The 16,004-nt window shown below is 55.3% G+C and overlaps 1 protein-coding gene across 2 annotated transcripts in view; it reads left to right on the top strand.

The window, feature by feature from the left end:
- Positions 1–325: 325 nt before the first annotated feature.
- The window catches only part of RIN3 (Ras and Rab interactor 3), a gene marked incomplete at its 5' end in the record, with an annotated part of 118,161 nt that continues 102,482 nt past the window's right edge, over positions 326–16,004 (top strand). Inside the window, one exon of one of the 2 annotated variants that reach the window (XM_082853929.1) lies at positions 326–396. In XM_082853929.1, coding sequence (XP_082710055.1) covers positions 326–396 — 71 coding nt within the window. Of the gene's footprint in view, positions 397–894; positions 1,005–16,004 lie in introns of those variants that run through there. The other variant, XM_082853930.1, reaches the window with a different exon arrangement.

The raw sequence follows: 16,004 nt of genomic DNA, 5'->3' as shown, positions 1-16,004 counted from the left end.
AATATCAATAGTGCCAAAGCGGAGAAACCCTGCATTAGACTGAGGTCACCCTGTAGGGTGCGGTGCTGACCACTCCTGGGAAATGTTCTGAGGGCAGTCTGGGCCCAGGAGGCAGTTTTTAGTGCCCAGGCATTTAGAGGAGAGGCCTCCTGGTCCCACCAGAGTTATGTAAACTGACTTTCTCCCTCTGCTCCCATCTAGGTGTGGTACCCAGGATAGGTGAATCAGACGCCTGGCTTGGTGGAGGAACAGACTGCTTTGTGAGGTAGTGAGTTCATCGTCAGTGGAGGCATCCAAGAGAAGGCAGCATGGCCACCTGTCAGAGATGTGGAGGAGGCGCCCTGCCTCTGGTCTGAGGCTGTCTAGTGGCGATTTCGAGGCTCCTTCGGGCAGGAGGTAAAGCGGGAGAGTGCCCTGCGTAAAGCTCTTGGCTTCCCCACCTGCCGGTCCGGAGCGGGAGCGCCTTCCTTCCCACGCGACTCTTCGCCAAGCTGGAAACTTTTCTCTAAGTTTTTCTCCCGGGTCTCCGGGAGACGCCGGAGCGGCGGAGGCAGCACCCCACGGCTGGGCGCCCGCGCCCGGCGCCCCGGCCCGACACCCCCCGCCGCCAGGTCCAGCCCCGCGGGCGCGGCTGCCGGGGTTTCCGTGTGCCCCTGGGGGGCTCCGGGCTGCGAGCTGCCGCCGAAAGGCTTTTGACAAAAAAAAAACCTCTTGACCACCAAGGCCAGCCTCTTCCTGAAAGCCCCGCTCGCTCCGATACAGGAAGTAGAGGGAGCGAGCGCCCCAGAGCGTGGCGGCCGCGGCGGCTGTGGCTTCCCGACTCCGCGCGGGGCTGGCGGCGGTGCCCGCGCGGGCCCTTCCCCAGGGCAGCGCCAGGGGCATGCGGGCGCCCGGGGCCCCGCGGCCCGCGCCGCCCGGTGCCTGAGCCCCTGCGTTCACCGTCCCGGAGCTGCTGGCGGCATGATCCGACGGGCCGGGGCGCCCGAGTGCGCGGACCCCGCGGGGTGAGTCCGGGGTCGGCGCCCCCTCCTCCCTCGGTGCCCCAGGGCTCCGCTCGGCCCGCGTCCCTCCCGCCCAACTGCCCCTCCCCGCCCCCGAGGGTGCTCGGAGCTCCGGAGTAGCCCCGGCTGCGGGACCTCGGGGTGTCGGACTGAGACCGAACCCCTGGCCACGGCCAAGGCCGGTCTCTCGGTTCTTCGCGGAAGGGGGGCGGCCCTGGTGCCTCTGCCGTACTCCGAGACTTGGCGAAACTTCTAAGCCCAGCTGTCGCTCGCCGGAAAAGCAGCTGGCACGTTCGGCGGCTAGGTTGGTGGGTGCCAGAGGGGCGCCTCTACCAGTCAGAGTCGAAGCGGAGGGGCTGTGTGGACGCGGCCCCTCCCTGGGCTCTGGTCCCGCCTGAACTTCAGATGCAGTCACTCGCGGTCCGGGCCCCGCCAACTTCCCGCACCCGCCGATCCGCCTGTGCCCCGTGCGCGTCCTCGGGGGCTGGAGCTCGGTAGGGCAAGGGGCGGCGGTCCCGGGTCCCCGTAAGTTTGGACGCCCGCGGCCTAACAGCTGACCAGCCCGCCTACACCGAGGACCCACCGGGAGCCCCTCCCCCACCCCTCTTGCAGGTCTAAGGACAGTGACCTTCGGACCGGCCTTTGGGAAACCCAGGGCTTGGGGAGGGTCCAGGGTGCACGAACTGCGTGTGGCCTCCGGGATCCCCCCCCTTCACACACACACCGGGAGAAGGCACAGCTTGGAATGCGTGAAGCCGAACCGGTTTGGGAACTAGCTTTCCAGAGGGGTCTCTGGCGTCTAGTTAGTTTCATGTCCCTCACCCCCCAGCTCACAACCTCGGACTTGTGGACATTGCTCAGGGCTGTGCTCCCGAAGTAGGTTCCCTCGTGCCACGCAGCCCAGCCAACGTCCCGGGAAGCTTCAGGGGGGTGAGAAGGCTCTGGTTCAAAGGCGGATTCGTGGGAAAGCCTCTTAGAACCTTTCTGGGGGCTAAGGTTGATGGGCGCCCCCGGGGAAGCCAGTCCTGGCTTTTTGGTTTAAAAGTCCCGGGCTACTGCTGTGATGGAGAGCCAGCTGCTCGCTGGCCTAGCTCCTGACCTCGGCTCCCAGGGCCTCAGTTCTCTGCTGTGTGAAACGGAGGGGTGAGCTGTTCTTGTGCAGTCCCGAATTGGGGGGCAGCTGGAGGTGACTGGCCCCCACGCTAGTGGGGGGAGTGTCTCAGAGGGGCCTGTGATGCAACTAGATCTGAATGTCTCCCTCGTCCCCGCTTCCCCATTTCCGCCCCAGCTGGGAAGCCCTGCCTAGATGCTTTCCCCTGGAAGTGGAAAGACAAATGCCATCCGCTGGAGGAGCTGGAAATTCTGTTGGGGAGGGGGGCCTCCCCCAGGGGCAAGTGTCTACCACACCCAGTACTGCTGGGTGGAGCTAGCAGGAGTTTCCCAGGAAGGAAGGGGAGGTGAGGGGCCAGGGTCCTGATCTCTCTGACTTCCCATATTTCCCCCAGGATGACCTCTCCTTACCCACTTCCTTGCCTTTCTTTGTTCATTACTAGGCCAGTTACTTAACCCCTCCATGCCTCAATACTTATCTAGAAAATGAAGGTAAGTAATAGTAACCAGCCTTTAGAGTTGTTTTGAGGATTAAATGAAATAATGCATAAGAAGTTTTGCCCATGGGCCCATGGGCAAACGTTTAATAGTTATTATTATTACAACTATTATCGTTTGCTGAGTGTAACCCCTCTGTTTGCTGACTGTTTAACTGTCCTTGGCCAGGTCTGTAAAATGGGGATAATAATAACACCTACTTCTTAAGATTGGTTATGAGGATTGGATGAGTTAATATTTAAGTAGCTGTCCACAGGCAGCTAAGTGTTAACACACCAACACAAGCCTGCTTAGAACAGCGTCTGGCATATCATAAATATTAGATGAATATTGGTTTGTTGCTAAAAACGTCGCTTTATTTAAGAGGACCTTTGGGGTTGGAAGAGTTAAATGAGATAGTATCTCATTTAACCTTGCACCCAGTACAGGAATCCCTTTGACAACATTCCTGAAAGGCACTTGCATACCTCCAGTGATGGAGAACTTGCCACCACTGTGGTAGCCTTTCTGACAGGCAGATATCAAAGAAAGTCTGCCTTCTAACTTCTACCATTAGAAACCCTGTTCAGAGGAGCCCAATCCTTCTTGGCTCTCAAATACTAGAAGGCAGTTCCCAGGCGCACCCCTGCATCCTCTGTTCCCTGGGCTGCACATCTACCTGTGTTGCAGTGCCCAAAGATGACAAGGACCAATAATCTATGACCCCTCACCCCCAGGCCACCCACAGAGCTTGCCGACCACTCAGGGCTGGGTCCTGAGTCCTTATCAGAGCTCATCTTTCCACCTGGCTCCCTAAGCCCCCACCTCCTTGCTGGCAGAAAATGATGTCCAGACAGCTAGGGGAACGCCTTCCACCCCACACCCAGGGGCTAGGTGGGGGTCGCTTGAAAGTTAGCCCCCTGGAATAGGCGTATGAGGATCTTGGCAAGCAAGCTCTCTGTCTACTTCTTGTTGAAAACGCTGTCTGGGGAGAAAGAAAATGCTGACAGGCTGCCCAGTACTCTGGACGAAGACACTTTTCTCCCTCCATTCATTCAAGTTCGTTCAACAAATACTATCTGCGTTAGGTGGACGCGGGGGCCCAGCATTAAACCAAGCCCCTGGCGGCTTGCAGGTGACTTTCCCAGAAGACAGAAAGTCAGGGTTGGGGGCTGTGCTGTAGCAGGTGGTCAGGGAAGGCCACTCCCAGAAGACGGTGTTTAGCCGAGGCCTGAAGGAAGTGGGGAGAGTGAGTCAAGCCCCTGGGGGGTGTGGGGTGTGGTCTGTGTGTCGGACACAGAGAGGCTGGAGTGGAGTGAGGGAGAAGAGGCCAGAAGAAGGCTAGTCTGTGGGTAGAGGCTCTGGAGGGTGCTCTGAGTGAGCAGGGGCCACGGGCGGGGGGGGCGGTTGCACAGAGAGGTGACCTGGTTTGGATTTGGACTGTATTGAGGACAGGCTGTAGGGGGAAACAGGAACAGAAGAAGAAGGGGGGGGGGCCTGTGGTGGCCAGGAGAGAGGGCTGGGGCCCCGGGTGGAGCGGGCGGTGGAGATGTGAGAAGCTGGAGCTACAAGATGCGCGGGTTGATTGGAGGTGAGGTGGGAGACAGAGGCGTCGGGATGATGTGGGTGGAGCTGTGAGTGCCAGGCGGCCAGACGCCGACCTGGACGGCAGGGTCCTGCGGATGTGTGTGCTCAGAGCCCACGCACTTTCATATGTTTGATCAGTTGAGGGTCTGTTTAAGATTTTATTTGAAAAAGGATTCCACTCTTGGAAAAAATGTGGCCATTACAGACCTCATCCAATCCCCTGATATGATGACAAGGAAACGGAGACCCAGAAAGAGGAAGTGCCTGGCCCAAGGTCAGGGGAGCTGGACCTAGGACTCGGGTGTCCTGAGCCTTGGGCCTGCAAGGGGCTGCCTGCACAAGGCCCCAGGGCTTGCAAGAGCCCTGGCTTTCTGCCTCATGCCTGACATAATGCAGGGGGCCTGCCAGTCCCCTTGAGGAGCCCCTCAGCCACTCCCAGCTCTAAAATGGGGACTCTTCCTGGGCAAGGCCCACCCAGAACAGGATCCAGTGATGAATTCAGGGTCCCAGCTACCGCTCTGCTCACTGCCCCGGGTTTCTTTGCCGTCAGGGGCTAATGCTTCCAGGTGGTTCTGGCTGGTACTCAGCTGGGATACCGACCCCCTTCCAGACCCTAAAAGAGACTCTGGCCCACAGGAAGCAAAAGGTACCTCACCAGCTTAAGCCTTCAATTCAGGCCCTGAGAAGCCCCAGTTCACCCCTGGGAAGCAAGTAGGAGTGCAGGGGATGGGGGCACAGGGGCTGCTTGGGATAGGGGAGTCTCAGCACATTTGCCCGTGGCCCCCTTCCCATCTCCCCTACCACCTGACAGGCCTTATCCTGGGCCTCGGTCCCTATACTGTGGTCTTTTTTTTTAAAAAATAAATTTATTTATTTTTATTTTTGGCTGCGTTGGGTCTTTGTTGCTGCACGCAGGCTTTCTCTAGTTGCTCTGAGTGGGGGCTACTCTTTGTTGTGGTGCGCGGGCTTCTCATAGCAGTGGCTTCTCTTGTTGCAGAGCACGGGCTCTAGGCGCGCGGGCTTCAGTAGTGGCATGAGGGCTCAGTAGTTGTGGCTCGCGGCCTCTAGGGCGCAGGCTTGGTAGTTGTGGCGCACCGGCTTAGGTGCTCCGCGGCATGTGGGATCCTCCCAGACCAGGGCTCGAACCCGTGTCTCCTGCGTTAGCAGGCAGATTCTTAACCACTGCACCACCAGGGAAGCCCATCCTCTTGTCTTTTTTATTTTTATTTTATTTTTTATTTATTTATTTTTAAGTAGCCTCGTAGGTGCAAAGTGGTATCTCATGGTGGTTTTGTCATTTACTGCTTTAAAAAAAAAATTATACACGTTACAACCCATGTTCTTTGTAGAAAATTTGAGAATATGGCAAAATACTGTGATAGTCTTGTTTTATATGTCATTCTGAAACCGTGTACCTCAGACTGGGACTTGAACCCACGTGCCGGGACTAGAACCCCGCCAAAACCCCCAGTCTTCCAACTGAGATCGCACACCTGGTTTCAGGACTTAATGAAGCTCAGGTTCTTGATGTCTCATCGCAGAAAGGATTCAGTGAGACAAAGTGATAGGTAAGAAGTGAGAAACACACTCCACAGACAGTGTGGGCCATCTCAGAAGGTGAGAAAGGCCTATACTGTGGTCTTCACTGAAACAGCAAGTGTTAAAATACAAGGACGCCTGCGTTTTAATCTAGGAGATCAGGAAACCAAATCAGAAACCAGCCAGGAATGGGTGTGATATTTGAAGGGGGGCACCCACCCTGGGCCCTGGCTGCCCTCTCAGGCCCCCCAGGAGCTCTCTTTAATAGACGGGAGTCTGAGCTGGCCTGCGGTGCCTCCCAGCCATGGGCCAGAGCAGAGGGAAGGGGAGAACGGGTGCAAGACAACCACAAATTCCGTCCTTCCGACCCCTCACAGATTCCATCTGTCATGGCGAGATTCTCTCCTGAGTGAGAGTCGTCCCCTAGGTTGTGTCATCCAGGCAGTGACAAATGAGCAGCAATGAAGGGGGTGGGGTGGGCAGGTTCAGAGGAGGGAAGTGCCTGAGCAAAGGCTTGCAGGTGGGACAGTGTAGAGTGGGACTCGGGACGGAGGGAGTCTACCCCCTGGTTATCAGATAGTGGGGATCCAGGGAACAAGAAAGGCAAGTTTTGGCCAGAGAGGGATTGATGGAAAGGGGCAAGGAGTATGAAGGGGACTGCCCATGGGGACCCATCCTCATCCCAGGTTACTCTAGGAGTTTGGGGCACCTATATGCCCAGAAAGAGCCCCAACACGGGAGAGGTGACCCAGAAAAGACCCAAACTTCCTGTTTGTCCCTTGCTCTCTACCTTCCACTAGAGAGTCCCCTTTATTTATTTATTTTTATAAAGGCAGCCCTCTTTTTTTCTTTATTTATTTTTGGCTGCGTTGAGTCTTCATTGCTGCGCGCGGGCTTTCTCTAGTTGCGGCGAGCGGGGGCTACTCTTCGTTGCGGTGCACGGGCTTCTCATTGTGGTGGCTTCTCTTGTTGCGGAGCACGGGCTCTAGGCTTGCGGACTTCAGTAGTTGTGGTGCATGGGCTCAGTAGTTGTGGCTCGCGGGCTCTAGAGCGCAGGCTCAGTATTGTGGCGCACGGGCTTTGTTGCTCTGTCCCCTGCATTGGCAGGCGCATTCTTAATCCCTGCGCCACCAGGGAAGTCCCGGGAGTCCCCTTTAGAAGTGAGCTAGGGGCCAGGAATCATCTTATCCTTGGGACGCCGCCACATCCTCCATGCAGCCTTCCATCCATGCCAGCTGGAGATTTTAGAGAAGCCAAAACCCCTTTAAAATATTATGTCTTCCTATTTAGATTATAAACCTCCAATTAAAAGGGATCAGAGCTGTTCTGTATCTTTCTGTCCTGCCCACAGTTGTCACTCAGTAGATGCTTGAAAACGATGATATACTGAACAGGATTCTAAAAATCGCCTCGCAGCTTTCTCTGTTGTATCCTGAAGCACCTGAACTTCTGGAACTATTTGCAGGGCGGTCCAGACCTCAGGGGTAGGAGGGCCCAGATCAGGGAGGTGAGGAATCCAACTCCCCTTCTGCAGCAAGAGGTGAGGCCGAGGCCACCACACCCCTCTCCTAATCTGGAACAAGGAGGGGGCTGGCCACCCAGGGAATTGAGTAGGGACCCCCCTCCCCTCATTTTATCCTCCCTGTCTGTGTCCCTCACTTCTGTGGAAGAGAGGCTGGGAGAAGGTGAAGCTCTGGGTCACGGATAGACATGCGTCCTCAACCAAAAGAATGGAGTCAGCTGGGTGTACAGGATCTGGGGGAACCCTGGCTGGTCAATGGGTCCCAAATGAAGGTCTGTGGTCCACTGAGAAACTGGGAGAATAAGGTGTTGTTGTGTTGTGTGTGTGTGTGTGTGTGTGTGTGTGTGTGTGTGTGTGTGTGTGTGTGTGTATCAGCCAAGGTTGCCAAGCTATCTTTTCTTAGGCAGAACTGTTCCTTATTCTGAGGTTAGGTCTTTTTGCCGTATTAAGCTTCCTTTCTTTTATGAAATGATTGGGCACGTTGATGGTGGTAGTTAGGTTTTAATGTCCTTTGGGCAAAATAAAAAGTTGCTAGAGGAAAGTCAGAAACACTGCTCAAGCTGCTTCAGTGGAATTTATCCATTTTGTGTCCCCTTCGGCCCCTCTCCCGTCCCTGCCACACCTGGCAATCAGAGAGTTGACCTAGTTGTATCGTCCTTTGCTGATTTGGAAGATGCTTGGGGACGTGCGTGCTATAGAACATCCGTAGGGCTGGAGCTTACCCTAGGGCCCTGTGCCTTCTGCTGATCTGGGATTGTACTCTAGGGAGCAAGTCCCTTACTCTCCCTTGGCCTCAGTTTTCCCATCTGAGAAATAAACTCAGTGACCTCTAAGGACCCTGCCCCTCCTGACACTCAGTGATGCCCTGAATTACTGGCCAACAGGTGTCTTGGAGCGATATTGGAGTGCCAGTCGGACATGAGACGGCTCTTCTTTCCTCTGATACAACAGTCTAGAATATACTTTCATAAGAAACAAAGACCCAGAATGGAGACTTCTGGGTCATCACCCTGATCAAGTGCCTGGAAGAAAATGTCTTCACTGCTGTGGGGTGATTTTTGAAAAACTGGTGTTGCAAAAAGCGCGTGTCTTTTGGGAGCCCACTTTGGGGAAGGACCCCTGGCTTCCTGGTAGCGTGCGCGGCCGGGTCGGCAGGTTGGGAAGTTTCCTTGGAGTGGCCTGTCTGAGTGTGACTTGGATCCGTGAGTGGCGCCTGCCCCGGTGCTGGCTGTCACGGGAGCCGTGGGGGGTGCAGAGGAGGTGGTGGAGGCCTGGTGTCGCCGGGTTCCTGGCTGGGAAGGCTGCTCCCGTCGGGGTTTGAAAGGGGCGAGGTCTGAGGGAAGGCCCAGCGAGGGAGGGGTCGGGCAGGCCCCCCGGCTGAAGGAAGGGGCTCCCTGCCAGGCAGGCCGGGGCTCCCTGCCAGGCAGGCCGGGTCTCCCCACACGCACCCAGTGCTGTCCTGGCAGGGCCAGCCTGTCCCCGCATGGCGGGGAGGTGGGCCGAGGACACAGTGTGCCTGCTCCCCTCCCCCCAAGCTGCTACACACACACACACACACACACACACACACACACACACACACACACACACACACACACACACACACACACACACAGTGAAACCAGCCCTTTCCCTCCTGCCACTGTGGCCTTGAAGGAGAAGAAAGGAAGTGGGCAGGTCCAGAGGAGCCCTTCACATGGCCGCCACCTCTGTCTCCCCCCACCTGCCAACAAGGCCCCCGGGCAGCCTCAGGCCCGTCTCCCCTCTAGGCCGGGGCTTGGAGGAGGCTGTCCCCCAGCAAGGCCCCCGGGCAGCCTCAGGCCCGTCTCCTCTCTAGGCCGGGGCCTGGAGGAGGCTGTCCCCCGTGGCTGGAACAGCTCTGGTGGTCAGGGGCATCCAAAGTGGTGGCAGCGCCCCTTGCCCCATCTTGCCAGTAGCTCCTGGGGCTGCCCCTACCCCAATCTGTCCGTGTTTGAAAGACCCACCCAGCCTGCTCTGAAATGTCAGTTCCCTTGTAGAAGAAACGGCCTACGGAGCGGTTGTGGTCAAGGCCTGTTGCCGCTATAGGTGCAGCGGCACCGGCGCACGCTCAGGCCACATCCTACGGGGCAACGGCGCCAGCCCGAGGACAGGGCCGCTTGTGTCCTACATCCTGGGACCAGGCAGGGTGAGAGCTCCCCCAGAACCTGGCTCCACCCGCCAACCTGGAGCTGGGGGGTGGGGACTGGGTGTAGAGCCCAGGATTCCAGGAGAGGGAGGCCAGGGTACTGAGGGGCTGGCCTCTCTTAGGGGACACTTTGCCCCATGAACGTGGCCCCCATTTCATCACCGACTCTGACATCTCAACTTTGTATTCCCTAGTTAAGAGATGGGACTTCAAATGCTAGATACCACCTCAGCTCCTCGACTACCATTCAATGTGAGGTGTCAGGGCTGATGAAAGAGGCTGTTTTCCCAAGAAAGAAAGAAGAGCAAAGGGGATGCGGAGGGACAGCCCTCAGGGAGGAGAGGAGACCCCAGTGGGAGCAGAGATGCGTTCCCTCCTGCACAGGTTTTCCCAGGGCTGGGTTGTTCCCTGCACAGGTTTTCCCAGGGCTGGGCTGTTCCCTGCACAGGTTTTCCCAGGGCTGGGTTGCTCCCTGGGTTAATAAATGTGCATCTTCACCCACGTCCAGGGACCAGAGAAATAAAGGCCTTTGCATCTGAAAGTCACAATTTGACGATCTCTGGCTAAAGGGGCAAGTTCTAAAGAAGGAATGCACTGGGGATCTGTTTCCCCAACTACCATGGCCCCAGGCTCCTTAATCTCAGTCAGCGTCAGAGATGGATACTATAAATTTCTCTAGGGATGTTGCGGTTCCAAGCAAGGACTTTTCTCTCTACCAGTGGCGCCTGAGGACAGCGTTTATTGCGCTTTTGCTCTTTCTGTTCTTGACATTTTGACGGAGCAGCCATCTAACATATATTCAGGGATTCTTTTCCCAATGAACGTCTTCCACATCCATCCTCACCTATCCATCCATCCATCCAGTTCTCCAGCTCTCCATCCATTTATCCATCCATCTGTTCCCCCATGCATACACCCATCCATTCATCTACCCCTCCATTTCTCAAACATTTGTTGTACATCTAGGAGTTTCCAGTTTATCTACTAGGGAAAATAAGAGAAACATGCACAGAATAAAAGTACAGGGCACTGTATTAAAAATTGCCGGGGCTCTATCACACTGGGCTGGGGTGAGCAGGAAGGACTCCCTGGCAGAGGTGGCATCTGGATTGGGGCTTGAAGGATGAGTAGGATTTTAACTGAAATCGGGCTTATGCAGGGAAGGGTGTCTTAGACAGGAGAAAAGCATGAGGCAGGGAAAACGGCAAAGGACAAGTTGTATGCGGGAGCCCTAAAGAGCTTGGTCTGGGGACAGGGAGGAAGGGTTCTTTGTGCAACGGGCCTAGAAAGGGAGTTGGGGCCCAGGTGGAAGAGGTGGATTTTACCACAGTGATGAAGACCACAGTCTGCTCTCCCTCTTAGAGCGGGGCAACCTGGGCAAGTCACTGGCCTGTACCTGCCAGGACACCTCCCTCTTCCTCCTCTGCCAATTAAGCAGTGATCCCTACCTCACAGGCTTGTTACATGAGAGGCTGTTCTTACTTATTTGGGCTGTGAGACCAGGTGGGGGCTGCTACCTCTCTGTATATGGGGTGTGTGTGTGTGTGTGTGTGTGTGCTGTTGATTTTCAAAAAATATTTTATTTTATGCCTGAAAAAGTTCACACACAGACACACAAATAGTGAAATTTAAAGCATCAAACACTTCATCTTTTTGAGGCTGCACCAGTCCAAGTGCATGTTTAACTTCATTTCGATCTTTGGTGCACAGTTTTGAGCTGTGTGTATATGTTGACTTGTGTTCCTCTTTTTTCACTGAGTGTTATTTCCTGTACGTATTTCTACATGCTGTGCTGTGGACGTATGTTGCCTACCTATCATCTTTGATGGCCTTATCGTATTATAATCATTTTAATGGTTGGAGTTGGCATAGACATATGTCAACTTTTTTCCAAGTCCCCTCTGTTTTAAATGAAGCCCCTGAGAACTTATGTGGGTCTAGGGTTCGGGGACCATTTCTTTGAGATCGATCACCATCTTGGGTATTTGAGTTCAGGGGTGAAGCAGAGCCTGTTGATTGGCCCCCTGAATTTTAGTTGGGCATAAATTTTAGCTAAACACTTCCCAGTTTCCTTGCAGTTAGGTGTGGCTATGTGATTAAGTTTGGACGGTAAAATATGTGGGGTGTAAAATTTGCTTGGTGATGTCCTTAAAGAGAAAGGTCATGCTTTCTGTTTTCTTTCCCCTGGGCTGGAATGTAATGGCTGGAGTTGAAGCAGCCATCTTGGACTCTGAGGTGAACTTGAGAATGGAAGCTATGCCGAGTAGAGCAACAACAATATAATATATAATATATAATAAGGGTGTCAGACATGTTGACACATCATCCCAGCTTTGTACTACTTACCCAGACTTGCATATGAGAGAGGAATACATATCTACCTTATTTAAATCACTGTTCTTTTAGATTTTCTATCACAAACTTAATCCTAACTGACACACACACACAGTTATCTTTTGTCACATAGCACCAGAGTATATGCCAGAAACACTAAAGCCGCTTTGCAGGGCTACCTGCAAATCTTTATTTCCTAGTGAAGGTGGGAAGGAGGAAAAGGAGGAGAGGGGAGAGGCGCCTTGCATCAACTAAGCCTCTTATTTCAAGGACTACATTGCAAACATTTTTTTTTCTCATATTGAGTGTTCGTGAGTTTTAGATTTCACCAGAAGCTTCAGACTAGTTATTCTGGTTTCAGTTCTGACTCCCAAACTCTGTGCTTTGACAGGGCTCAGTATTGCTGAGCGAGGCGGCCATGTCGCTTCCCTCAGCCTCAGTTTCTTCATCTGTGCTTTAGATGGAGAACTCTCCTAGGTTAGCCCTCCTTGTGCTGACGTTCTGATGTTGGTTCTCCCACTGCACCGGCATAAGAAAAGCCGGGGCGCATTCTGATACAGTGCCTGGCCGCTGCCATTCATTCATTCATTCTTTCTTTCTTGCTTTCACTGCTTCCTTATTGACCACTTGCTGGGTGCCAGGCTGGGTTTGTGCTGACCACTGGCCACCAGGGACTTGGGTGGTCACCTCACCTCTCCGCTCAGCCTTGAGAAAGGTTTGTCCTGAGACGGCTAGGACCAGCCTTCCCTTTTCCAGGGACAGCACAGGCTCATTTGGAGCCTGTAAGACCCTTCTCCGAGCTGCCATCCCACAGCCCAGAATCACCCCTCCCTGCCCCCGGGCATGAGGAGGGCCTCAGGGCTTTGCCTGAGAGGCCACGTGTGAGACCTGGGATTGAGCTGGGTGGGCTGTCTTGAAAGGCTGGGCGAGTGCCTTTGAAGTGGTTTGAAAGGCAGGCAGGGGGCTTCTTTCCATGTGCCAAAGCAGACCCCCATCCCTGGCTCTAGCCTCATCAGGCATCAGAGCTCAGTGTTGCTCTGGTGACCCCCTAATCCAGCCCCCGCTTACAAATAAGGCTCAGAGAGGGGAAGTGGTCACCCCAAATTCTCTCAGCTGCACCCCCAGCCTTTTTCCCAAGGCTCTGTGCAGGTGCCTAGGCCGCTCTTTTGCACGAGGCCCTAGAGATGGGTGACGGGGTGGGCACAGACACATCAGCCATCACTGGTTGCCTCTCCCTCCAGCCTCTGGGAAGTGCTGAGCTCTTTCCTGCCTCGGGGACTAAGCATACCCTCCCCACCTCCAACCTCCTGCAAAAGCCTTCCAGGCTGTCGAGCCTCTAGGGCTGTTGCATGCAGTCATGCAGGTTGTTCACTGCCCACAGGCACCTGCTGAGAGAGAAACAAGGGGGCACTGAAATTTCCTCTTGCCAAGCCCTGTGTGAGTCAGGTGTGTGTGCGGGAGTGGAGGTGGGGTTGCCTGCATCCGTGGGGAGCAAGGATCATCTTTTCCTAGTTTGCACAGAGGTGACGCATAGGCTACTGGGGACACCAGTGTGGCTTAGACAACAACTGGGCCAGCAGAAGACCCATCGGCACCGTCAGAGCCACGTTCCTCATGCCTGTCGCGGCGTATTCTCTGTCTGTGGCCCCGCTAGCCTGTAAGCTCTCAAGGGCAGAGACAGTGACTCCTCCGGGCAGGTGTCACTGTGAGATCAGCACTGTGCTGGGCACAGAGCACGCGGCTCAGAGAACGCCGTGCTGAGCAAGGGTTGTAAGGGCTGGAGAGGCGTGTCCCACACGGGCTTGGAAAATGTTTGTCGAGTGCATATATGGCAGGTTACTGCCCAGGAGACAGGTGAGGAGGGATCGACCAGGATAGAGGGCCTCTGAGAGACGGGAAGGGGCCAGCCAGGAGCTTGCAGAGGGGGCGTGGGCTGTGCAAGCCTGAGTAGCAGAGTGAAGGGGGGTGACTGGGCAGGACGTCGCGCTCAACTCTGGGCGGGAGGCCCTGAGAGCAGAAGCTGTGGCCGGAGAAACCAGAGCCACACCTGGCCTCGCCCAGGCTCCACTCTGCAGGGCTAGGGCCGAGCGGGGCACAGTGTGGGTAGTTGCCAAAGCCTCCCAGCTCCTCCCCAGCCCTTAGACTCCCACCCAGCCAAGTCCTGGAGCCCCTCTCCGGCCTGTACAGTGCTGGTCCAGCAGGTACCCGACAACTCAGCCTTGTCCCAAGATCCCCCGTCCTGTGGGCCACAGGAGTGACAGGCAGTGCCGTGCCTGCAGGGTGCAGGATGGTCCCCTGGAGTGCTGGGGTCCCCAGCTAGCTCAGGGGTGTCCTGGTCAGACTAGGGTGCGTCTGGGGGAGCTTTCCCAGGGAGGTGAGAGCCGAGCTGAGTGGCGTCTAGGAGTTTCCCAGGTAAACCTGGGCGGGGGGGTGGGTGGGAACGGGCACCCAGCCTGGCCCTCTTGCGGGTGCCGCGGGCTCAGTGTGCCTGGCGTTTGCTTTCCGCGTGGCCTGCGCAGGAGAGGGGACCAGGCACCAGAGGCTCTTAGGCTGGATCCTGAAGGCCATGGAGATTGAGACAGGCTTGTCCCCCCCATTTTTAAAGTTGGGCTGTGTATTGGCTTCCTAGGGCTGCTCTGACAAAGTAGCAGAAACTGGGTGGCTTAAAACCATGGAAATTTGTTTTCGCAATTCTGGAGCATTCTGAGGTCAAGGTGACAGCAGGGCTGTGCTCCCTCTGAGACTCTGGGTAGCATCTTCCTGCCTCTTCTCAGCTTCTGGTGGCCCTGGCAGTCCTTGGGGTCCCTTGGCCTGCTGCTGCATCCCTCCAGTCTCTGCCTGGTCACAGGGCCATCTCCTTTCTGTGTGTCCATGTCCTGGTGTCTCCCCTTCTTAAAAGGATGTCAGTCGTATCGGATTAGGGCCCTCACCCCTGCTTCAGTGTGACCTCATCTTAACTAATTACATCTGCAACAACCCTATTTCCACATAAGGTCACATTCTGAGGTCCTGGGGATTAGGACTTCAACATATCTTTTGGGGGGACACACTTCAACGCCATAACAAGGTAAAATTTATAGAGAGTAAAATTCACCCTTTTCTGTGTACTTTTCTATACATTTTGGCAAACGTAGAGTCAGATAACCTCCATCACAGTCAAGATATAGAACAGTTCTGTCACCCTCCAAAATTCCCCTCTGCCCTTTTGTAGTCAGCCCCTCCTCCGCCCCAAGCTCTGGCATCACTCGTCTCGTCTCCATCCTTGAGTTCTGCTGTTTCGAGAATGTCATGTGAATGCTGCCTTGCGAGTCTGGCTTCTTTCACTTGGCGGAAGGCATTGGAGCCCCATCCGTGTTGTGTATCTCAGTACTGAGCTCCTTTTTATTGTTGATAGTATTCCATTGCATGGGTGTATCACAGTTTGGTTGTTCATTCACCCCCTGTGGCACACTGGAGTTGTTTCCGATTTGGGGCAATTGCAGATAAAGCTGCTGCCAACGTTGGCGTATGAGGTATAGGTTTTTGCATAGGAATCACGTGGCCGCTTGCATCAGCTGCTGTGTGAAGAAGGGCATGGGGTTTGGGGGAGGAGCCCATGGGGAGACCGGAAGGATGCTACTGTAGGGGTCGGGGCGAGCAGTGATGGAGGCCTGGACCAGGCTTTCGGCAGTGGGGATGGGGGGATAGGAGCCTACTGGTGTGTATCTAGGATGGAACCTGGTGCTGGACTGCGTTTGCACCCCTGAGGTCAGGAGGTCACCTTTATTATCTCCCACCAGCCCGCCCTTCACCTCTGTAGGAGACAGTGGCAGTCGTGGCCCAGCATGGCTGTCCGGACATGAGGACGTGGAGAGGGGAAGAGTGCAGCCAGGGGCGCCAGAGGCTCCCCTGCAGCCGCCACTAATACCGTCCTCCCCTTTTTCTCCCAGATCTGTCCTCTACCTCGGACGGGAACTGACCACGGTGGCAGGCCAGCAGGCTCAGCAGTTACAGGCTGGGTGTTGAGCTGGGGCCTGGCCTGCGCTCCAGGGCGAGAGGTGTGCTGGGTCCTAGTTCAGATGCCACGGCAGCTCCCAGGGTCTGCTGGGCCCTACACTGTGACCAGGGTGCGTGTCCAGGTCGGCCACGGTTGGTGCCAGCCTAGCGAAGGGACGTTTATGGTCAATCCTCGTTATTCACAGATTCTGTATTTGCAAATTGGCCTACTGGCTGAGATTTATTCGTAACCCCCAAATCATAGTGCTTTGGAAGTCATTTGCAGCCGTGC

The sequence above is a fragment of the Leucopleurus acutus genome (assembly GCF_964270905.1).
Source record: "Leucopleurus acutus genome assembly, chromosome: 1".
In the NCBI taxonomy this organism is placed as follows: domain Eukaryota; kingdom Metazoa; phylum Chordata; class Mammalia; order Artiodactyla; family Delphinidae; genus Leucopleurus; species Leucopleurus acutus.
Note: the sequence above shows the minus strand (reverse complement) of the source record. Positions and strands in the feature narration are given on the sequence as shown.